The 25039-nt window shown below is 34.1% G+C and overlaps 1 protein-coding gene across 4 annotated transcripts in view; it reads left to right on the plus strand.

Moving 5' to 3' along the window:
- The first annotated feature begins 520 nt into the window (after window positions 1-520).
- The window catches only part of VPS35L (VPS35 endosomal protein sorting factor like), a 112286-nt gene continuing 87767 nt past the window's right edge, over window positions 521-25039 (plus strand). For 2 of the 4 annotated variants that reach the window (XM_074280929.1, XM_074280928.1), the window contains exons 1-7: window positions 521-610; window positions 12410-12509; window positions 13102-13269; window positions 15542-15664; window positions 16127-16151; window positions 17691-17767; window positions 20350-20478. In XM_074280929.1, the coding sequence (XP_074137030.1) occupies window positions 561-610; window positions 12410-12509; window positions 13102-13269; window positions 15542-15664; window positions 16127-16151; window positions 17691-17767; window positions 20350-20478 (672 nt within the window). In that variant the 5' untranslated portion in view covers window positions 521-560. Of the gene's footprint in view, window positions 611-12409; window positions 12510-13101; window positions 13270-15541; window positions 15694-16126; window positions 16152-17690; window positions 17768-20349; window positions 20479-25039 lie in introns of all 4 variants that reach the window. The other 2 variants (XM_074280931.1, XM_074280930.1) reach the window with 1 other exon arrangement.

A 25039-nucleotide genomic window follows, 5' to 3' on the forward strand; every position in this document is an offset into this window, starting at 1 on the left:
GTTGTCCCCCACCATTTCCTGGCTTCTCTGGACAGCTGCTGCCATCTTTTCTTTTCTTTTCTTTTTTTTAAAATATATTTTAATAGTTTTTATTTACCAGATATATGCATGGGTAATTTTACACCGTTGACAATTGCCAAACCTTTTGTCCTAATTTTTCCCCCTCAGATGGCGGGTTGACCAATACATGTTAAATATGTTAAAATATAAGTTAAATACAATATATGTATACATGTCCATACAGTTGTTTTGCTGTACAAAAAGAATCGGACTTTGAAATAGTGTACAATTAACCTGTGAAGGAAATCCGAAATGCCATCATTTAAGAATTCGTGCAGGACGCCAATAATTAGAATTTTCGGCTCCGTTTCCCTACCTTTAGGCTCTCAGGACACTTTTCTTAGGGAGATCCCCTTCCCGTCGCCTAGAGGGCGCAGGCACCTCCTCTCCGCTCCCCCCCTGCCGCCATCCCGGGAGCGCCTCCAGCACCTCAAACCCGCCCCAGAGAGGCTCTGCCCTTCTCAAAGATGGCGGCAGGAGGAGATTAAAAGGGCGCGGCCATGCGGGGCGGAGGCGGTCATGTGACGAGGAAGATGGCTGCCTTTCCCTGGTAAGCTAGCAGCCCACCCGGGCTGAATTGTCGGGAGGTTGGAGCGAACGGGTCATCTCTTGTGTGTGTGTGGGGGGGGGGGGGGGGGGAAGCGTTTAATTAGCGGGACGCGGGGAGGGCTGCGCTGGGGCATGAGCGGCCGTGCAGATTGGGGCGACGTTGTAGGAGGGGGAGCCCTTCCTCTCCCCTCTCCCCCTTTGTTGCCAAGACGACAGAATCCTCCCCATCCTCTCTTTTTGCCCCCTCCTCTCTTCTCCAGCCCTTCCGCATCCTTCGAGGCGCGGAGATTTCGAAGCCTGAGGTTAACGCCCCCTTTTACAGATTAGGAATATAGGTTTCGTGACGACCAAGAATGCACAGCCAGCAAAAACCCGAATCAGAATTCGAACCCATGCCTCCCTCCTCCAAATCCAACTATTTTTTTCTTTCGCATATTGCACTCACCCGTTTTTCCTTGTCTGGGGGTGCACGTTGGGCTGGGGTATCCGGGCTGCTAGGACTAGCTTTTTGAGGGGAGGGTGGGACCCTACCTAGTTATGTTCCCAAATGGGAGGAGAGCAGCTTCAAAATGCACCAGAATCACAATGTAAGAAGTGGAATTTAGACCCCAAAGGCGCCCGGGTACTAAGGACTGAGGAGGAATTCTTACCCAGGGCTCTGGGCTCAAGAATCAAAGGGTTTCCCACTCTTCAGTGCTTCCTTTCAATTTTTGAATTGAGATGCTTTAGAAACATTCTAATACACTGTCTTAATCTTAGGGAGAAATCCGCTTTAAACCAATTTTTTTGTATGTTACAAAGCATTGTCTCCTTGAACACATTTTTTTCTACATAAGAAAACAATCTATTCCATTTTTAGACTGCTAATTATGAGAAAAGTATTTTTAAAATTGTTTTTATTTTTGGTCACATCTTGCTTTAAAATCATCCATTTTATGACTTCTTCCAGTGAGCGTGGGCCAAGTCCAAATAAACCAATTTCTTTTTTTTTATTTCCTAGAAACAATTCAAAACTTTATTTTTAAAAATTTTTTTTGAACTTTTTTTATTAATTTTTATAATATATACAATTTTCTTTGACAGTACATATGTATAGTTGGTTTTTTTTTTTTTTTTTTTTTTTTTTTTTTTTTTTTTTTACATTATCCCTTGTACTCCCTTCTGTTCCGAGTTTTTCCCCTCCTTCCCTCCACCCCCTCCCCTAGATGGCAGGCATTCCCATATATATTAAATATCTTATAGTATATCCTAGGTACAATATATATGTGCAGAAGCGAATTTTGTTGTTGTTTGTTGCAAAGGAAGGATTGTATTTGGAAGGTAAAAATAATCTGGGAAGAGAAACAAAACAAAACAAAACGAAACAATGCTCACAGTTTACACTCATTTCCCAGTGTTCCTTTTCTGGATGTAGCTGGTTCTGTCCATCATTGATCAATTGGAATTGGATTAGCTCTTCTCTATGTTGAAGATATCCACTTCCATCAGAGTATATCCTCTTACAGTATCATTGTTGAAGTGTATAATGATCCCCTAGTTCTGCTTGTTTCACTCAGCATCAGTTGATGCAAGTTTCTCCAAGCCTCTCTGTATTCATCCTATTGGTCATTTCTTACAGAACAATAATATTCCATAACATTCATATACCATAATTTACCCAACCATTCTCCAATTGATGGACATCCATTCATTTTCCAGTTTCTAGCCATTATGAAAAGGGCTGCCACAAACATTTTGGCACATACAGGTCCCTTTCCCTTCTTTAGTATTTCCTTGGGATATAAGCCCAGTAGTAGCACTGCTGGGTCAAAGGGTATGCACGTTTTGATAACTTTTGGGGCATAATTCCAGATTGCTCTCCAAAATGGCTGGATTCTTTCACAACTCCACCAACAATGCATCAGTGTCCCAGTTTTCCCACAGCCCCTCCAACATTCATCATTATTTGTTCCTGTCATCTTAGCCAATCTGACAGGTGTGTAATGATACTTAGAGTTGTCTTAATTTACATTTCTCTGATCAGTAGTGATTTGGAACACTCTTTCATATGAGTGGAAATAGTTAAAATTTCATCATCTGAGAATTGTCTGTTCATATCCTTTGACCATTTGTCAATTGGAGAATGGCTTGATTTCTTATAAATTAAAGTCAATTCTCTGTATATTTTGGAGATGAGGCCTTTATCAGAACCTTTAACTGTAAAAATGTTTTCCCAATTTGTTACTTCCCTTCTAATCTTGTTTGCATTAGTTTTGTTTGTGCAGAAACTTTTTAATTTGATGTAATCAAAATTTTCTATTTTGTAATCAATAATGGTCTCTAGTTCTCCCTTGGACACAAATTCCTTCCTCCTCCACAAGTCTGAGAGGTAAACCATCCCATGTTCCTCCAATTTATTTATGATTTCGTTCTTTATGCCTAAATCTTGGACCCATTTTGATCTTATCTTAGTATGTGGTGTTAAATGTGGGTCCATGCCTAGTTTCTGCCATACTAATTTCCAGTTTTCCCAGCAGTTTTTGTCAGATAATGAATTCTTATCCCAAGATTTGGGATCTTTGGGTTTATCAAACACTAGATTGCTATTTTTATTCACTATCTTGCCCTGTGAATCTAACCTATGCCACTGATCAACTAGTCTATTTCTTAGCCAATACCAAATGGTTTTGGTGACTGTTGTTTTATAATACAGTTCTAGATCAGGTACAGCTAGACCACCTTCACTTAAATTTTTTTTTTCATTACTTCTCTTGAAATTCTTGACCTTTTGTTCTTCCATATGAATTCTGTTGTTATTTTTTCTAGGTCATTAAAATACTTTCTTGGGTGTCTGATTGGTATAGCACTGAATAGATTAGTTTAGGGAGTATTGTCATCTTAATTATATTCGCTCGGCCTATCCACAAGCACTGGATGTCTTTCCAATTATTTAAATCTGACTTTATTTTTGTGGCAAGTGTTTCATAATTTTGCTCATATAATTCCTGACTCTCCTTTGGTAGATATATTCCCAAATATTTTATACTATTGACCGTTATTTTGAATGGAATTTCTCTTTGTATCTCTTGCTGTTGGATTGTGTTGGTAATGTATAAAAATGCTGAGTATTTATGTGGATTTATTTTGTATCCTGCAACTTTGCTAAAGCTCTGAATTATTTCTAATAGCTTTTTAGCAGAGTCTTTGGGGTTCTCTAAGTATACCATCATGTCATCTGCAAAGAGTGATAATTTGATTTCCTCTTTTCCTACTCTAATTCCTTGGATCTCTTTCTCGGCTCTTATTGCCGAGGCTAGAGTTTCTAGTACTATATTGAATAGTAATGGTGATAGTGGGCAACCTTGTTTCACTCCTGATCATATAGGGAAAGGTTCTAGTTTATCGCCATTACATATGATGTTTACTGAAGGTTTTAAATATATGCTCCTTATTATTTTAAAGAATGGTCCATTTATTCCTATACTCTCAAGCGTTTTTAGTAGGAATGGATGTTGGATTTTATCAAATGCTTTTTCTGCATCTATTGAGATGATCATATGGTTTTAAACCCAATTCTTCTTCCTTGTTATACCCCTTCAAGAAGTTGGAGAAAGTTTTCATGTTTTCTTTTTCAGCTTAAAACCTTTCATATTAGGGGCAGCTAGGTGGCGCAGTGGATAGAGCACTAGCCTTGAATTCAGGAGGACCCGAGTTCAAATTTGGTCTCCCGACACTTAACACTTCCTAGCTGTGTCCCTGGGCAAGTCACTTAACCCCAGCCTCAAAAAACAAACAAACAAACAAAAACTTTCATATTTCCTCATGTCCTTTGCTTTCTATTAGGCTTACCATCTTCACCCTATTCTGGATATAATCCAGTTTTTCAGTATCCCTCATAAAATGTAAATAAAATTGAAGATATTGCTTTTGATGTAGACGTTCCAGTGACTTCTGTTACCGGCACATAAGATTGTATTAGGATTTTTAAAATAATCATTTCATATAATTGAATAATATGTAACTTGTATTTAACTAAACTTTCTTAGTCTTAATTTTAAATAGTGGTAAGACCTATCTCATCTAAACTGCATTTAAGTAGTTGATTATTGGAAATTTAAGAGCAAAACTACATTTATCTCAAATTAATTTTATTTCTTTTATTTGAGTCTAGTTCAGTCTCTAAACTTGTTTCTGGATTATAATTTTTTTCACAACACATTAGTTATTCCTAACAATTATGTGGCATTCAAACATATATTTTTTGTCTTAACCAAAATCACAAAGAAGTAGAAAACAGCACTTTTTGGATACAATGAATCAATAAATTATTGTTGAGGGCGGTAGCCCCTTGATGTTCCTTGTTTGATCTACAACTTCCTTTGGGACTTGGACCTTTGATACAAGATCTGGTCAAACTAGTTTGGGCTTGTACCTAGCCCCCCACTGGATCTGAGCTGGCTTGGATAAAGCCCGCCAAAAATCTGGCCTTCAAGGAATTAACCTGAGCTCCGTCCATTACTTCTTCAAGCAGATAAAAAGAGCAAAGCTAGAATCATCTTTGGTTCAGAGATTTGAAAGATGCCAGCTAAGATGCTTGCATTAGAGATTCTCTGTCCCCGCCGCTTTCGGCGTTTATCTTCCTCTATCTAACCTTGCTTCCAAACCCTGCAATAAACATCTTTTACCCATCTAGGTTTTCGGGCTTGTAAATTCATTTACAGGGGACTCTCGCCGCCACTAGACTTGATTTAACTTTGTATCCTTGCGCCGAATCCTAGGGGGTTGCAGGGGAGCTCCATGTGACTCCCTGTACCCTGAATCCTGCCACTAGACCTCACTTAATCCTATTGAGGTATATATCTCATTATTAGGTATTTATCTCATGATTTGGTTCAAGTTACCTCATCATTTTGAAGTTCCCTAATACCTCGTCATTATGATCCCCTTAAAACAGTCTATCGAGCTCACAGAGTCTAGTCTGGTGATTCCCATGAGGGTTTGAGAGGGAAACTATTCCTTATGTCATCACCTGAGCACCTACTATGTGCCAGACATTGTTGGCCACTGGGGAGGAGGGGGAAAAAAACCCCAGTAATAGCCTTTCAAAGAATTTAGGTTCTTAGGACTGTGCTTGGCATACAGCAGTCACTCAATAAATATCGATTGATTGCCTGGCACATAATAAGCACTAAACAAATGCTTGTTGATTTGTTCTCCTGAGGGTAAGGAGACAAGTGTCAATTAGTAATGGCAATAAGATTTTTTTTTTTTGGGGGGGGGAATGGTGGCTCTTTTCCTCCAATCAAAAGCCAAAAGAAACATTGTGGGTAAGAAGTCCTGTGAACTTCTGCTTAGGTTCAGTAGTCCATTCCAGTTTTTCTCATATAAAACAACGTGGGAAAGGAAATTTCTGATTCAGAATATTTTCTCCTTTCCTCCTCACCTCTCCCCGCTTTGGTAATCCTAATATATACTTTGGCATTTTTGTCTTTCTTAGTTGGAATATTATGTAGAGAGGTGAACTTGGAGTTAGGAAAACCTGAGTTTTGTGTAATTGTGTGTAGTAGCTGTGTGACCCTAGGCAAGTGACTTCTGTTTGCCTCAGTTTTCTTATGTACAAAGTGAGCAAAATAATAGCAGCTGCCTCATAGGATTGTTGTGACGATCAAATGTAAAATATTTTTCAAATCTTAACCTGTTATGTAAATGCTTGCTATTATGCATATAGACACAATGTGATGCAGGAGCAGATGTGCCTTGAGTACTATCTGAATCATAGGTGAAATTTTCATCCATTGTTACCAAAACTTTTTTTTTAATAATCAAATCATTAGCCCAAATATATCAGGGAGAATTAAAAAAAAGATTAGCCTCTTAAAAAATTTATACTTTATATTTATATATACATATATGTATATATGTATTTCTTAAACAAGAGAATTATCTTATAGTTATGTTTATTTTCATATTATGTTTTACAAATATATTTTATAGTTATTTCCAAAGCACATTATTATTTCTATAGTACAGATTTGATTATTCCATTCCCTGTTCAATAACTTCAGTTGCTCCTAATTACCTTTAGTATCCAATATAAACCTATTTGGCATTTAAAACTGTTAACAATCTGGCTTCAATATTTATTTCAGGTGTATTACAAACTACTCCCCTTCACCTTCTCTAAAGTTTAGCTGAACTGGCTAAAATTGTTGAGAAACTCGTTTCTCAAACATGGTATTCCATCTCCATGCTTTTGCAATTATTTAAAATGTACTTCTTCCTTTTTCTTTTAGCATCTTGAGCTTCCTTCAAAGCTTTGCTCAAAAATCAGTTCCATATATATATATGTATATATATATTGTATGCATATATATATATACACATATCACACATACACACACATATATATATATATACATTTCCAAATATCAACACTTTTTTCTCCTTCCATTTCTGTCCCCTCCACTTAAAAAAAAGAGAGAGAAAGATTAGACCCTAAATGTAGTAATGTGGTTGTCTAAAAAGTAATGTGGCTAAGGAAAAAGTCATGTTAGTAGATTTAAATAGTTCAAATTTGAGGAAGTAGTAGGGAAAACTGAATAAATAATAATAGATTGTATTATACAAATGGCAATTTAAAATAAGAATTCAGCTTTTTAACATAAGACATTGATAGGTAAGCTGTAGCAGCATCCCTTTTATCAACTGCCTAGCAGCCATGAAAACTTGTATATATTCAGCTGTCCAATAGAGGGCACTGTTTAATTTACAAAAAAAGGTTAACATCTGCAATAGTAAGAAATGTTTATATTTTCTAGTAGTAAGAATACTAAGTTAATAGCGAAAACAAGGGAAAACATGATACCCTGCAGTGAAAGCTTTAGATGACAATTCAGAAAGGAAAACTTATTTCTCACATAGAGAAATAAGGCAAATAAAACCAATTATATTCTACCTCTGAAAAATCTTTCTGGAAAAGAATTTCATAAAATATATTGGAAGTTTGATCTTACCTTTCAAAAAATAGTATTTTATTTTCCCCCAATTGCATATAAAATGATTTTTATAAATTAAATTTTAAAATTTAAAAAATTTGTTTCAAATTCTTACCCTTTCTCCCTTCCCACCCTTCTTTGAGGTGGTAAACAGTCTAATATAGGTTATTCATGTGCAATCATATAAATTGTATTTAGATTTTAATTTCATGGAAGAAAACTTGAAAAAAAAAAAGAGAAAATGAAAAATACGCTTTGGTCTATATTCAGTTCTTTCTCTGGAAGTCCTCTGGGATTGTATCGTATTTATTACATTTTTTTTTTTTTTAATGCTGAGGATAGCTAAGGCATTCATAGTTGTTCATCATGCAGTGCTTCCATTACTGTGTACAGTATTCTCCTCATTCTGCTCACTTTACTTCTTCAGGCCAGTTTGTGTAAGTCTTTCCAGATTTTTCTGAAATCATCATTTTTTTATTGACTTTATTATTATTTTTAATAAAGAAGACACTTTACTTTTATCACTTTCAGAAGGACATGGAGCTTGAAAGATTTGTTGGAATAAATGTATCCAAGAGGAGGCTACTATAATTTAGGAACCTTGTACCCTTCTCTTGGATACATTTAGAAGATTGCTTTCCCCCCCCTGCCATTACACTAGCTATGTTTCATTTTGGACTACAGATTATGAAATCACTCACTGCTGTTTTAATATGTTTACACAGGTGTTGATGATAGTAGGACAAAATATATGAAGGAGGAAAGAATTTGGCTATAGGTCAGACATGCCTTCAGCTTTATTCATTGTACTTCCCAGATTGCTGACTGAATATTGTATATATTGTATATCGTTGCTTTGATAATGCAGCTTGGGGTTGTAGCTGGAGAACTATATTTAGCATTAGAGCCGAGGAAGACATTCATTCAGGTGCCCTTTTGGTCACATATTTTCTGTGTGATCTCTCAGTGGCCTAGGGAATTCCCTGACATTAGAGAAATCACATAAAAGGAAACAGTTCTGCATTTCTGGAGGGTGTTCTTCACCAGGAGTTTTCTACACTGATAAAATAACAAAGAATACTTTCAGTAATTAAAAAGTTGTCCCAAAGTCAGCCATTAGGGGGTTTGTTGAATTGATTGGCCAGTATGAAATGTCAACGTTTGTGTACATAGCAATGTTCTAAGCCATCTGTTGATTGTTTTAATATATTTTCCTAACCTTGGGAATTGTTTTACCATGTATTAAAAAAAATTCTAAGGAACAATAATCAGTGATTAAGCATTTTCCAAAATATAATAACGTGTGCTATATAATAACTACCAAATGCTAGCTCCCATTTATATAGCATTTTACATATGTATCATCTTTAATCTTCATAGAGGATTAAATGACCTTATGATCTTATGAATAGAAAGCTTGGCCTGAGATGGGAAAACCTGGGTTCTTTTTAGTTCTACCTTTATGGTAAGAACTGTGTCTCTGGCTAGTCATTTGATGTCTTATTGCCATAGGTAACTCTTTAAGACTTGCATTGCTAGAGAGAGTTTCCTTGTTTATACCAATAAAATCACAGTTTATGTCCAGAGTCACAGAGTAAATCTTAGAGGTGGGATATTATTCCAAGTCTACTAGTCAATTCACCACAACACGATGCCTCTTCTATTGAATTATATTCTGTTTTTAGACACCTCCCTTGTACAGTCTCTTACCTAATCTAGCTTTGGTGTTCTTGCAAGTTTTCATTTTTTGGTTTAAGTTTCAGATCAAGCAGATGCACCCTGGTAACAAAATCAGAGTGCATTTCTCTTGGGCTTTTTGGTACTCAGGTTACCACATTTGCTGTTCTCTTTCTATTTTTCTCTAGTTTCTTCTAAAAGGGATTCATATTGTAATTTTAGCACCTTCCTTTTCTTCCACCAATGCTGGTTGGCACCGTCATTTTAAAGTCCTAAAGAGTTGGTAGAGAGACAGGAAACTAGTTCCCTATGTCAGTAACCGTTCCTCTCTTTTTCTATTAAGTTTCTTTAGAAATAACATCTAAATGTGCTATATAAGGAGATTATTCTTTGCTCCATTTCATTAAGGAGAATAAATGGCATAATCTCTATGAAATGATGGACATAGTGATGATTATAACCTGTTAAAGAATTTGGGTATGGGGGGCAGCTAGGTGGCGCAGTGGATAGAGCACCAGCCCTGAATTCAGGAGGACCCGAGTTCAAATATGGTCTCAGACACTTGACATTTCCTAGCTGTGTGACCCTGGGCAAGTCACTTAACCCCAGCCTCAAAAAAAAAAAAAAAAGAATTTGGGTATGAGTGCAAAATCATTATCAAAAGATAATGAACTCATGAAAGGAAATGGTAGATTGGAGGGTGAGGAAAATAGATATTACTAACATTCAAAGGTTTGCAGCTTTTGTAGGGGTTGGAAGTAGGAACAGGAAATTAGAGATTAAGAAAAAAAAAAGAGGATAGGTTGGCAAGCCTATTGGGTTTTATTCTTTTTCCCTGGTCTGAAGCATCTCAGAAAATCTCCAATTGTGAAATGCTGGAGTTCATGGTTGAGGTTTTGCTTCTCCTCTGTACTTAGATGAAGAGAAAAAAAAATTCTTTGATGGCTTAGTTGGTAGTCAGAAGTTAAAGGTATTCTATCAAGATCATCACCAAATCTGATGATTCTGTGATTATAGTTAAATTTTAAATTTAGGTGTAATTTTATACTTGTTTTGACATTTTGCCATTAAGCATGTGTACGTACAATAGTTTTTTATTTTAAAGGCTATTGAGTTGTAGGAGAGGTGCTCAAAAATAGCATATTAAAATTTAATTTTCATGAGTCATTTACTTTAATTTTTACTTGCCTCCTTCAGAGTATAAATCCATTGAATAAGAACTAGAAGTATATGTTTGCGTGTCTAGAAAGGCCTTAGTGTCAAGAAGTAGAAATCAAAAATGGTCCAAGGATTTGAATAGGCAGTTTTCAGAAGAAATCAAAGCTATCATATGAAAAAGTGCTCTAAATCACTGTTGATTAGAGTAATGCAAATTAAAACAACTGTGAGGTGCTACTTCATACCTGTTAACTTGGCTAATATGACAGAAAAGGAAAATGCAAAATGTTGGAGAAGACGTGGGAAAATTGTGATATTAATGCACTGTTGGGAGAGTTGTGAACTAGTTTAATCATTCTGGAGAACAATATAGAACTGTGTCCAAAGGCCAATCAAACTGTACATACTCTTTGAACTAATAATACCACTACTACATCTGTATCCCAAAAAAATCATTAAAAAGGAAAAGGACCTACATGTACAAAAGTATTTATAGCATCTCTTTTTGTTGTGGCAAAGAATTGGAAATTGAGGAGATACCCATTAAATGGAAAATGGCTATATAATTTGTGGTACTTTTGTGCCATAATGAATGATAAACAGGTGGATTTCAGAAAAACCTGGAAAAACTTACTTGTACTGCTACAAAGGGAAGTGAGCAGAACCAGGAGAGTGCCATACCTTGTAACAGCAATATTATATGATAGTCACCTATAAATGGCTTAGCTCTTCTCTGCAATATACAGTAATTTAAGACAATTCCAAAGAATTTATTTTGGAAAATGCTATCCATAGCCAGAGGAAAAATTGATGGAGTCTGAATGCAGATCAAAGTATACTAATTTCACTTTTTTTTGTGTGTGTTTCTTTTTGGTCCACTTCTTTCACAATATGACTAACATGGAAATATGTTTTGCATGGCTGCACATATATAACCTATATCAAATTGCTTATCATTTTGGGGAGGGCCAGAGAGGGAGAAAAATTTGGAACTCAAAAATTTTTTTTAACTGAATGTTTTTTATCTTTACATGTAATTGGGAAAAAAAAAACTTTAAAAATAGGGAAAACAATAGGACTCAAACCCTGGTTTCTTTGGAATTGTTAGAATGAGCTGCTTTAATTATTTTGACAAGACATTTCTGAGTATTTAATCTGCATTGCTTTTTAATTTTTCTAACTTTTCCTCTTGTGAAAGAAAGTGCCGCTTTTGTGAACTTCCTCCATTTTCATCATGGAGACCTAGAGACAGGTTTGAGGTACACAGATGTTAAATGACTACCTCACTGCCTTCCTGCCATTAAATATCAGAAGTGATTTTTGAACCTCAGTTTTCTGTGCTTCAAGTGCGGTATTCTCTCTATTAAACTGTGTTACCTCATTAAAAAGAATGAACCAGATTAAAAAATAAAAGTGGTTGTGAAAAAACTTGAATTTGTGATTATATGTTTTTGTATCTCTTGAGCTACTTATGAGTTTCTCTTTTATTTACTGTAGTGTTTGAGATAATGAAATTTTTTTTGTGAAAGAGCTTTTTGTTTTATAGATAAACCCACAAGAGTACCTTTCTATTTTTAGAAACATGCTATATAGTTTAAAAGAAAAAACTTATCTTTTTTAAAAATTTAAGGGTGTTACATAATTTGTGCTATTGTAAGGTATTCATTTGTTACTCTTCTTTCTTAAAACTAATTTTGGTAAATGGAAAGTTTATAGGAATAAGATCATTTGATACCTTAGGCTAAAGGGCTAAAAATCCTGTAAGGCAGGTGCAATTCTAGACAAGTTAATAATCAGCTTTTAGATAATAAAGAGGACATTTCCTCTCTGACTTCATTTTCCCTTTTAATAAAATGAGGGGATTAAGATAGGTGATCTCTTAAGATCTCTTTCAAGTATAACAACTTGTGATTCTTATTAGCCCAGGAAGAAATATTTATTTATATTGGGTTTTATTAACTGCTTGATTTTTGTATACATGTCTTTAATAGGCATTCGAGGCAGAGAAACTACAAAACTGAATTTGAATCATGTAGGCCAGAAATTGTACCCCTGGACTTTGGAGATTATCATCCACTGAAACCTATAACTGTAAGTTTGTTATGCATGATATTCTCATTGACTGAAAATATTGATATCTTCCTTTGGTTTTTCTTGTTCATTATTGGAAGTTTGTTAGGCATTGTGATTAGTATCTCTGTGTTCTTTAACTTTTATTTTGTTTCTTATGTTGCCTACAACTATTACTTCTTTTCATATTAGTAGAATTAACTTGGACATTTGATTTATTGCAGGGGTGGAGGCGGGATGAATCTAGTTTCTTCTTGCTATCTACAATTAGAAAAGAAAGATCATGGTTAAAGCTTTGTTCAAGTAAAGAACTTTTTCTATAGCTGTTTTCAAAAGAAAACTTCACTATTGTTTGTCTCATGGACATGCTACTTTAAAAATGTCTGAGAATATGTATCATATGTATGATGATAGTATGAGATGACTGAAGGAAATAGCTGATTTAATATACTCTGCACAGGGTGTTTATTATTAACAAAAACAATAATATCAGATTTAGAATAAGTAAATTGGTGCAACTAAGTCATTTATTCTTTTCAAAAGAGAAAATTCTAAAGTCATTTTGTTGTTTGATTAGGAAGAATAGTAAAATCTCTTTAAAATTTTCCCACAGGTCATAGAATCAAAGACCAAGAAAATGGGGAGGAAAGGAAGTACTTCTTCTACTTCATCTTCTTCCTCAAGCTCAATGGTGGACCCGTTGAGCAGTGTTCTTGATGGTACTGATCCACTCTCCATGTTTGCAGCAATAGCAGATCCAGTGACTACTACAGTTAATATGGTAATAACATGTTCTTTTTTTTTTTTTTTTTTTTTTTTTTAATCAAGGAAGGAATTCAGTGTTGTCATTTCTCCATTTTTAGGAAAATCTTTAGGAAAAAAGTAGGGTTTGAATTGAGACTTGAAGAAAGCTAGGGAAATTAGGCATTGATGATAAAGAAAAAGGATATTCATTGTTAAGGGTCAGTTCATGACATGGCACAAAATGAAGAGATGAGGTGATTTATTTAGGGAATAGGGTATCCACTGTTGCTGGATTGTAGAATATGGAGAAACTAGTGGAGCATAAGACGATTGGGAAGAATAGGAAAGGGTTTTACAACCAAAGGATTTTATCTTTGATCTTGGAGGTAACAGGGACCACAAGAGTTTACTCAATTGCAGAGTGATATAGTCAGACCTGAATTTTATCATGATCACTTTGGCAGCAGAGTGGAGACTGTACCAAAGAGGAGAGAAACTTGAGTCAGTGAACCCAATTAGAAAATTATTGAAGTTGTATGGGTGTAAGATGATAAAGATTTGTGTCAGGGTGGTAGTCAGAGCAGGGAAAAGGATGTATAGAAAATGTGTTGTGAAGGTAGAAATAACAGGAATTCATAATGGATTACTTATGGAAGTAGAAGAGAAGGAATTGTTATCAATAACACCCAGATGGTAATCCTGAGTGACTGGAAGGATAGTAATATCCTCAACAGTAACAGGGAAGTTAAGAGAGGAGGGTTTACAGAAGATCACTATACACTTCAACAACAATACTGTATGAGGATGTATTCTGATGGAAGTGGAAATCTTCAGCATAAAGAAGATACAACTCACTTCCAGTTGATCAATGATGGACAGAAATAACTATACCCAGAGAAGGAACACTGGGAAGTGAATGTAAATTGTTAGCATTACTGTCTATGTAGCCAGGTTACTTATACCTTCGGAAGCTAATAATTAATGTGCAACAAGAAAATGGTATTTACACACATATATTGTATCTAGGTTATATTGTAACATATGTAAAATGTATGGGATTACCTGCCATCGGGGGGAGGGAGTGGAGGGAGGGAGGGATAATTTGGAAAAATGAATAAAAATTAAAAAAAATATAAAAAAAAAGAAATTTAAATACAGTAAAAAAAAAAAGAGAGAGGAGGGTTTAAGAAGAAAGATAAATTCAGTGTGGGTCATGTCAAGCTTGGGATTTCTATAGGACATGCAGTTGAAATAGATGGAGATAAAAGACAAGAGGAGAGCAGAAAGGTTAGAGTTGGATAAGTACATGAAAATGATAATTGAATACAGGGGAGGTGATGAGTTCACTAATGAAGGAGGGATTAGCTTTGGCAAGGAGAAGGGCTACATCATCATTTGAGGCAGGTAGAGGACTGGTGTGAGATGAGGAGGATGGGAAATGAAGGAATTTGACTGAATGGTCTTAGTTTTTTCAAATAAGTATGAGTCAAGGTTCTGGTATGAGGTGAAGATACTATTCGAGATTTGAGAAAGGATCAAAATATTTAGAATAGTTGCTTTGGTGAGTACAATAGTGAATCAATAAGGGTGGTGTAAAGAGATTGTTTTTTTTCCACTGGGGCTCAATCGTAATTATGTAACATAAATTTGCAATGGACCCAACAACATTTCATGATTTTTTTCTTCAGCTCTGTTCAGTAGCAGGTGGAAAGGAATATTCTTTTTTTTCTTAAGCTAATTTTTTGAAAGACAACAGTCAATAATAGATTATAAATCAATTAACATTTTTATATTAGAGTAATAATTTAAAAAATTTATTTCCCATTTCAAATCTGTTCTTCCATCTCTCTTCCCATTGAGAAAAAAAAATACAATACACATGAAATCAGGCAAGACGTATTTTCAAATTAGCTATGTTGCTACCAAAAAAAAAAAAGACAAAAATTAAAGTGGAAAAATGTACTTCAATTTGTATTCACAGTTCATCAGTTCTCTTTTTGGAGATGGATAGTAATTTTCATAAGTTCTTTGGAATTGTCATGGATCATAATATTGACCAGAATAACTAAGTCTTTCATTGTCATTTATTGTTCTATTATTGATGTTTCTGTGTACAGTGTTCTGGTTCTGCTCATTTTTTTCTTCATCAATTCATATAATTCTAGGAGCATTCTTTTGCAGAACAAGGCATGAACTGCCTGAACTGCCCACCTGAGAAGACTTTTAAAAGGTTGTGAGATTGGGTTTTTTGTTTTTAATTTTGTTTTTTAGTTTTATTCTATTGTTACTGAGTTTTTTCTTATTCGTAGGATGGCTCAAGAAAGAAACGTGACAGAGATGATAATTTCTTAGTAGGAACTGATTTTGAACCTTGGTCAAGCAAACGTGGTGATATCCTTGCCAGATACACAACAACAGAAAAACTCTCTATTGTAAGTTTTCTGCTCCTTTTTGTCTCAAGGTAGTCTTGAGATTTTATGCTTCTTTTTCCTTATGTTTAGGTTCTTCTAAGTTTGTTATGCCATTAATATTAAAATTTTGGAGAAAAGGTGCTGGTCAGGTCTTCTAGAATCAGTGGCAGAGTATAGAAAACAATTGTAATCAAGAATTTTTCCACTTACTGACCTATTGATGAGTTGTCTTGAAATTTGTTCTTCTTTCAGTTAAAAAGTTTTTTTCACCTTTGAATAGGTGTTCATAGTATTTTATTTAGATGTGTGATTTTGCTCCTTAGACTTAATTTCATTCTTCTGTAATTTCTACTTGAGGATGTTGTAAAGGAGATACTTGATCATGTACGTACTTTGTGGTTTTAGTCATCTCATCTGATTCAGATTCTATGATTCCATAAATGTCTGATCTTCATTATAACAACTGATGTTATTTCTCTACAGAATCTGTTTATGGGATCTGAGAAAGGTAAGCTAGTTACTGATTTCTTGATTGATGAAATTGATGAACTAATATTCTTTTGGATTGAGGGCAGTATGCTCTCTTAATTTGTTAGGTCTCTATATATAGCAGGTATTTGTATAGTAAATATTGAAGGAATGAATAATTATATACTTAATAAATGCTTATTATTGACTGATCAAATATTTTAAATAAAATTTAAAAAAAATAAACAGGCATTTTTTTTTACTCTCTATCCAGGACCCTTAACCCCTAGGAAAAAATAAACATAAGATGCTAATTTGAATTCTAAATTATTTCATAGACCACCCATGCAAGAATAGCTCCCTAATTTGCTTGTTTAATCTTAATATTCTATCATTTAATTCAACTCTACATGCATTTATTAGGCATTTACTAGGTAGCTGACACATTGTTTGGCCCTAGGGACATAAACATAGCTACCAACATCAAGGGGAAGGAGGGGAGAGTCCTTTTGGTTCTAGACTTTGTTCCTTTCAAAAAAGGCCAATAACCATGCAAATGATAACTTTTTTCTAATTGCTTTTACTTATCATTTATCTTTTAAAATCTGATAAACTTGGTAGGGCAGGTTTGATGAAACCACTGTGCAATGGAGTTGAATAGAGAGATTGAGGCCTCTGAGAAAAGATAAAAACGAGGCATTGAAGAGGAGGTCTGGCTTGGGCTGAGCCTGCAAATACTATCACTTTTCACCATTCAGAGAGACTGAAAGCCACTAGATCTAATATTGTTGGGCTGAAGATGTTTGAAAGCCTACTCCCTGTTTTCAAGTAATGTAACAGAATAGGCTTAGTGCCTCATATATTAAGTACCCAGTGCCTTAAGCCTAGAGGGAGCTTAATAAATTTTTTAAATTAATTTTTATAATTATAACATTTTTTTTTGACAGTACATATGCATAGGTAATTTTTTTTTTTTTTTTTTTTTACAACATTATCCCTTGTACTCCTTTCTGTTCCGAATTTTTCCCCTCCTTCCCTCCACCCCCTCCCCTAGATGGCAGGCATTCCCATACATATTAAATATCTTATAGTGTATTCTGGGTAATAAATTCTTGTTGAATGAATAAATCAATCAATGAAATGCTAGTTTCACTAGGGTAGCAATTTTTGTGTGTGCTCCAAAGGAGACATTTCAATTCACTTTGACTCCTGGAAGTAATTCAATGTATAATTTGTGTTTTCATTCAGTTTGTCCTTTTTTACATGATGGATGAGCAAATGATAAGTGCAAAGTTTTATATTCATTTTAGTGGAAGTGTTTGAATGGAATGAAATCAGGTAATGGTTACTGGTAGGTAGTAAATTCAGATTTTTTTCTGTGAAATATTGAATACATAGATAACTTGTCCCCAGTGTCTTGATTTATTGTTGGTTTTTTTGTTAAGTTTTAAGAAATTTTAGTAATTTGATCATATTGCAGCAGAAATTCTATTATAGATATGATCTTAGCAGGAAAAGGTCCTAAATAATATAAATTTATGAAAATCTTGAGATCTAAAACATTACTTTGTATGTCTAGGCAAAACTACAACCTCTACATCTGCAGTGTCTGAGAAAGTCAGGACAAGATTGGAGGAATTGGATGATCTGGAGGAGGTGAGCTGGTTCTGAAGAGCTTGCAGTGAGGAAGAGAAAAATATTTTTGTTGATTCTCTTTATCTAAGAACAATTTCATTTTCCATTTTTTTCTTTTTTTCTGATCTTTCACTTAAGGAGCTCTGTGTAAAGTGTGCAGGTTCTTCTCTAGCACTGATGGTGACTTGTAAAAGAGATGGCAAAGCTGCATTTAGAAGCTCCTGAAACATCTAACTAAATTTGCTTTAAGAGTGGTATTCTTTCCTCATTGTAATATATCTGTATACAATAATCTATGATACAATCTGGCAATTATGAGGAAGTAACTATAGTTGATAATGTCCCTGCATTTTGTATGGGGGTGACATGTTCATTTATATGGCTATATTTATATATGTGTGTGTGTGTGTGTGTGTGTGTGTGTGTGTGTAAGCTAGGTAGAAGTTTATATTTTTATTTTTTCAAATTTTCATATTTATTTTATTTGAAGAAACAGAATAAGCAAAAAACAAAACAAAACAGAAAAGCAGTACAAAACAAAATGAAATAATACAAAAAAATGAAACAAAATACATTGTCATGTGCCTAGCAAATGCCTATCAGGGAGGACTCAAAATACAAAATAACAAATACCATTTTAAGAAAATATATATATTAGTAGAAGATATTATATTCATGTGTGTCAGTCTTTACTTCCTTGTAAGTTGTTCTTTTATTCTCTGCTGCATGTTTAACCAAAACATGGCCACTGTATAGCCTGGAGTATTCTAAGGTAATATTTTAAGGTAGAAATTAGAAGTCAAGAAGAGTATATCTAAGAAAATCTTCATATCTTTAATTTAGTTTTTATACTTTCAAAGCAGTTTGACCTTAAGTATTTATTGTGGTACATTTAGGAGGCCTTTAACTTCTTTGACTCAGTTTTCTTATCTGTAAGCGTGTAGAACCTAGCTCAAAGGGTTATGAAGATCAAATGAGATTGTATAAATATAGGAAGTACTTTGTCAACATTAAAGTATTTATATAAATATCACTATTTATTATTTTGAAGAAGGCACAGATTTTGGACTGTTATTGAGTGAAATTTATTTATTTTTAAAAATTTTTTATTTTTCCTGAGGCTGGGGTTAAGTGACTTGCCCAGGGTCACACATCTAGGAAGTGTTAAGTGTCTGAGATCACATTTGAACTTGGGTCCTCCTGAATTCAAGGCTGGTGCTCTATCCACTGCGCCACCTAGCTGCCCCATTGAGTGAAATTTATTTGTTCATGTTAATTTTAATTTTTAATGTTCACAGTTCATTAAATGGCAACAAATTCTGCATAAATATTTTGGTAACTTTTGTATGTAAGTTCTGTTACAGAATTATGTATAGTGCCTAATAACCTTACCATTTTCTTGGAATGAATCATTTTAAATTAACTTTTCTCCCAGTAGTTTGATTTTTTTTTTCATTATCTGTTGTTTTCCTTTGTCAATAATCTCTTTTACTTGGTTATAAATTATATGTACAACATCTGTCGCTTTTTGCAGTCTACCACAGCATCTTTGGTTTTTAGCAGGCCTTTAGACAGGTATACATGGAAAAAGACAATTCTTAGCAGGGCAGGGGTTTCTGTCATGGAATTGTTGTGTTTGATGACTTCTACCAATATATGAACAGCACAGTGTAGTGGAAAGAGGGAAAGAGCTCTGTATTTGTACTTGAGTATCTGGCTTTGAATCCTGGTGCCCCTGGGATAATATGTGACATTTATGGTTTTAGGCAGATCATTTTGCCCCTGGGAACCTCAGTATCCTTTTTTGTAAAATGAAGGGATTAGACTTGAGTGTCCCTTACATTGCCAAAGTTGAGATCAAGGAGGAAAGCGGCATGTTGTCATTTATTAGATTCTAGTAAAAAACCTTCAGATTTCATTATTAGATGAATTCACTATTCTCTATTGTTTACTCAACAGTCTTGTGCTATGAAGCACCAAAATAAAACTTATATACAACTCTCATACTCCAGTGCATCTGAATTTCATAACTCTAGGTTCTATACATTTATAGATAAGATACCTGAGTCAGAGAAGTTAAAAAACTTACTAAGTAGTGAAGGTAATACTAATATAAAAATTAAATTAAAGGTATGAAGATTCTATTAAATATACTCTTCTTGACTTCTAATTTCAACATTAGAATACTGCATTATACTCCAAGAGAACTTGAGAGATTAGTGAAGATTTTTAATTTTTTTCTTCTCCTACCTCTATCACTTAGGAATATCAATATCTGTTTCAATTTTAGGGACTTTCTATGTTCAATTTTAGGCACTTTCTATGAGAAAATTTGCCTTTTAGTTTTGTGCACATGTTTCATTTACATAACCAGTGTAATGCAGTGTGTTCTTTGAAGAAAATGGAAAAGAAACCATGTTAGTTTAGAGCAAGTTAGTGAGGAGCAAATGCTGTTTAATGGTGAGAGCACATAGGGATAGGAAGGAAGAGAGAGAACTTCAGAGACTGAAGCTTACCTAGAAACTGGTGTTTTTTTCTCTTGAATGATTAAGCTCAATGTAATTTTGCTTTTCTTTGACATTTCCCTTATGGTTTATTCACAGGGATCCCAAAGGGAGCTACTGAATTTGACTCAACAGGATTACATGAACCGAATTGAAGAGCTCAATCAATCACTAAAGGATGCCTGGGCCTCCGACCAGAAAGTAAAAGCACTAAAAATTGTTATCCAGGTAAGGACCATAATCCTTAAAGTCTTGTGTAAAAATGATAAAAATAAAAAAATTTCTGAGATGAATAAGAGGGCTGAAACATGTCCATTATCTTCTCCATGTCTATTAAGAAATCCTATTCACACACACACACACACACACACACACACATATATATATATATATATATATATATATATATATATATATATGTCTTCTAATTACAATCTCCTTTTTTTCCTTTAAAAAGAGAGAGAAATCAGTTAGTGAATAAGCCACTCCTATGGTATAATTGGACATCCTGGGGATTCATCATCAAGATACCATCTAGCAAGTTTCTAAAAGTTAATGTTTCTATAATATATAAAGAGATTCTTACTTATCCATTGCAAAATGCATTATTAGGTGAGGAAAAAAGCAGGCTATAAGTAGAGGATGGGGATGAAAATAAATAGCTTGGTAGGAGACAAATGATAATTTGTAGTGGCTAAAAAAATGGCATCATTCCCCTTACTCCTGCCCCCTCCCCCCTTTTTCCCACAAACTAATGCTTATATCACTAATCAGTTTTTCTTCCAATGTGGAATTAAAAAATTCAAAGTTAGAATGAAATATATGTAAGAAAGAATAAGTCCGTGAGGCTTGTTTTTTTTTTTTGTCCCTGAGGCAATTGGGATTAAGTGACTTGCCCAGGGTCACACAGCCAGGAAGTATTAAGTGTTTGAGGTCAAATTTGAACTCAGGTCCTCCTGACTACAAGGCTGGTGCTCTATTTACTGGGCCACCTAGTTGCCCTGCACTTATTCTCTATAGAATAAGGCTTATTTCCTCAATTGTCATTTTAAAATATTCATTTTATAAAATACGTATTGACTTTCATAAAATATTACATTCTCCCCTGCCCTCCAAATTCACATTTATATGATAAATGTAAGTTGAATGTTCAGTAACTTTGATTTCCTGTCCAATTTATCTTTTTTTGTGTGAGGCTATATTGGCTTTTATTGGATCTTTACAGACAAAAAGTAAATATCCCATCAAGCAATAAATATTTAGTGAACACCTAACATGAGCTGGGGTGAGGGTATAAAAAGAGGCAAAAGATAGTCCCTGCCTTCAGGCAATCTAATGGGGGAGGATATGCAAATAAATATATAGAAAGCAAGCTATATACAGGAAAACTAGGAAGTAGTTAACAGAAGGAATATATTTATTTCAGAGGTGTTGGAAAAGAAGGGATTTATTTGGAACTTGAAGGAAGCCAGAGAGGTCAATAGTTGAAGCAGAGAAGAGAGAGTGTTCCAGGTGTGGGGAATAGCTAGAGAGAATTCGTCATTGTCCTTGAAGAGTATGTGTCAGGGAATAAGATATAAGAAGACTGGCAAAGTAGGGTGGGGCTAGGTTATAAAGGCCTTTGAGTGACAAACAGAGCACTTTGTATTTGTTCCTGGAGACAGTAGAGAGCAAAAAGAGTTTATTGAGTGGGGATGGATGACACAATCAACTTTGTACTTCAGAAAAATCACTTTAGTGGTTGAATGCAATTTTGTGGTATGTTCTACCTTTTTGAATGTTACTGGAATTTTGTTTCAAGTTTTGAGAGAGATAGTTTTAATTGAAAAAAATTTTTGAATAACATGTAATTCTATAAAAATAAAAATATTGATTGCTTCCTAGACATGAATGGATCTAGAAATGGTATTATCTTGTCAAAATGATCTTTGTGATTTATACTAGTTTGAGTAATTTAAGTAATGCTATTTTTATAGATATGTTAAAAAAGATTTCCAAGTTGCTATTATTTTTATTTCATAATGTCAACTTTCATTATTCAGTACCACAGTACTTTTTTTTTTTTCTCACCTGTTTCTTTTGAGAGGAGATTTTATTAAATCTGAGTCTGAGATTCTTTGTCTGTGGTCCTCAAACTTTCTAAATAGGGGGCCAGTTCACTGTCCCTCAGATTGTTGGAGGGCCGGATTATAGTAAAAACAAAACCTCACACTCTGACTCCCACCCCTCAGCCTATTTGCCATAATCCTGTGGGCCCCATAAATGTCCTCAGCCAGCCACATCTGGCCTTCTGGCCATAGTTTGAGAACCCCTGGTTTAGATATTTGAAATCTCATTAAGATGAATTTTTGGATCCTACTGTATATTTTTTGTTGTTTCCAGCACATGTGGCAAAGTACAGTTTATATTCTTTCAAAGACTTATTATTTTATTAAGTAAATATTATTGAAGGAAGATAATCTCATTCCAAAGACATGTGATCGAGTTGCTTGCTGTGTAGTTTAGGTGAAAAAATATCTGAATCAGCAAGTGTTTCTCTGAAATATTTTTATTGGCAAGAATTCCCCATAGATTTAAGTTTGATCCCTATTCTAAAATTATGAATTTTTTAAGCTTTATTTCAAGGTGATATTTTTTCATCTCTCTTTTTCCCCTCCCCACAAAAGAACAACATTGAAGCTTCTATTAGCTAAACACCTGAAGATATATGCTTCATTCATTCTTCTTATATTTTAAGTGTTTCTTTCTTTAGCTGAAGATACAGTCAAGGCAGAATACTTGCTTAGTAGTTTTCTTAGACTTTAGGTTTTTTTTTTTGTTTGTTTTTTTTTTCTTCAGATTTGATCTTTATAGATAACATACACAAAAGATCTCAAGGTCTTGTTTGTTTTTTTTATAAGTAAGCTTAAAACAGAAGCTTATTCATTTTTTAACAGTCTCAACTTTGGACATATCAGCAAGCATGTGTCAGGCACTATTCTAAACACTGGGGATAAAATAAAAACAAAAACATTTCCTTTTCTCAAGGAATTTAGATTCCGATGAGTGAGATAGCATTGTAAATAACTATATATATACATGGAGGTCTATATAGAATAGAGGGCAGATAATTTGAGAAAGGAAAAGGGAAGAAACTTAAGACATTAGATAAAGTTAGAAGGAAAAGGATTTCATTCATATTTTTTTCTTCCTGAAGTCAAATGTAGATGCTGTGACAAATAAGATAATTTAGTGAGGATTGTTTTAAAGTTTCGTAATATCATATAATTGATGGAAAAAGTAAAGAAAGAATTAAACTGAGAATTTATTTAAATTATTTCAGTTTTCCCTCAGATTTCTTTAAAGTGGAATGGAAACTTGTAAGATTGCCATGTTAATGGCATAAATATAAGCAAATGGTCCAGTAATGATGCTTTAGCAATTAACTAATTTAAGAAATATTGAATATTTACCTTGTACAAGTTTCCTATAAGTCTCAAGAATCTTAAAAACAAAACAAAACAATACATCTTTTGGAATAGATTTTTAAAAATAATTAAGTAAAAATTTTCAGAAAATCTTAAAGTCAGAAGGTGTTTTTGGAGGACATTTAGTTTATTCAACTCATTTTATAACTGAGGAAAATGAGATACAAAGAGGTAAGGTGATTTACCAAAATAATTTATCATTTGACTTTGATGTGCTTCTATGATATATCCTTCTCCTGCTCTCTCTCTCTCTCTCTCTCTCTCTCTCTATATATATATATATATATATATATACACACACACACACACACACACACACACACACACACACACACACACATACACACACATTATGCTGCCTTTCATGCAAAAAATCCGATGTTTTTTAGTAAATGGATGAAATAAGAGAATTTTATTATCAAAAATCTGGTTCCTATTAGCCTTATTATATTCTTTGATATTAGTTTGGAATCAAAGTGCCTGAGTATAGGTACTGTAAAAGTTTTGGCTGTGAGTAATTTTAAATATGCAGTTTAAGTTATTCTATGTTATTCTGACCAAAATATAATTATTCATTCCTAAGTGGTCCTATAAAAGGATAATAGCAGAGTGATGCAGGTGCCATGTTTTAGAACTGGCAAGTTGTTATAATATAAATAGTTACCAGGTAAAGAGAGATAGGTGTAGTTTTGCCAATCCTGAGGCTTTTGAAGCTGGAAGTTGATGATAAAAATAAAACACCCACTAACAGAAAATGGAGCATGCCTTAATGGCATTTTTTTGGGTATCATCTGCATAGTAATAGTACTGAAAATCCAAGTTAACTTGAGAAAGATTTACAAAACAGATTTATCAGTTCATTTATTTTAAGATATGCACTATTGAATAAAAATTTTTAGGACAGTTTGGGTAGATTTTATGAAACTCAAAGCAAAGTGAAAATGTCATCAATAGTGACTGTCATGTTTTCCAGAGACATAACTTGTCTCTGAAGTTTTCAGTGAATCTGTTTGTAAGTATTCTCTTAACTGGTTTTGTGATGCAGTCCCTTTTATGGTTTATAAATCCCTTCTCAGGTTATTCATAATCTAAGGATTATCAGGATAATACACAAAGTAAGTTATGTAGAATTACCAAATAACTCAATTTTATATATATTCTGAGGCAATTGAGGTTGTGATTTGCCAGGGTCATACAGCTAGGAATTGTTAGTTGTCTGAGACTGAATTTGAATTCAGGTCCTCTTGATTCTAGGCTGGTTTCCACTGTATCATGTAGCTGCCCGGAATCCAATTATATTGAAATAAAAACCTCAAATTTTT

This window comes from Sminthopsis crassicaudata, chromosome 1 (genome assembly GCF_048593235.1).
Source record: "Sminthopsis crassicaudata isolate SCR6 chromosome 1, ASM4859323v1, whole genome shotgun sequence".
Taxonomy (NCBI): Eukaryota; Metazoa; Chordata; class Mammalia; order Dasyuromorphia; family Dasyuridae; genus Sminthopsis; species Sminthopsis crassicaudata.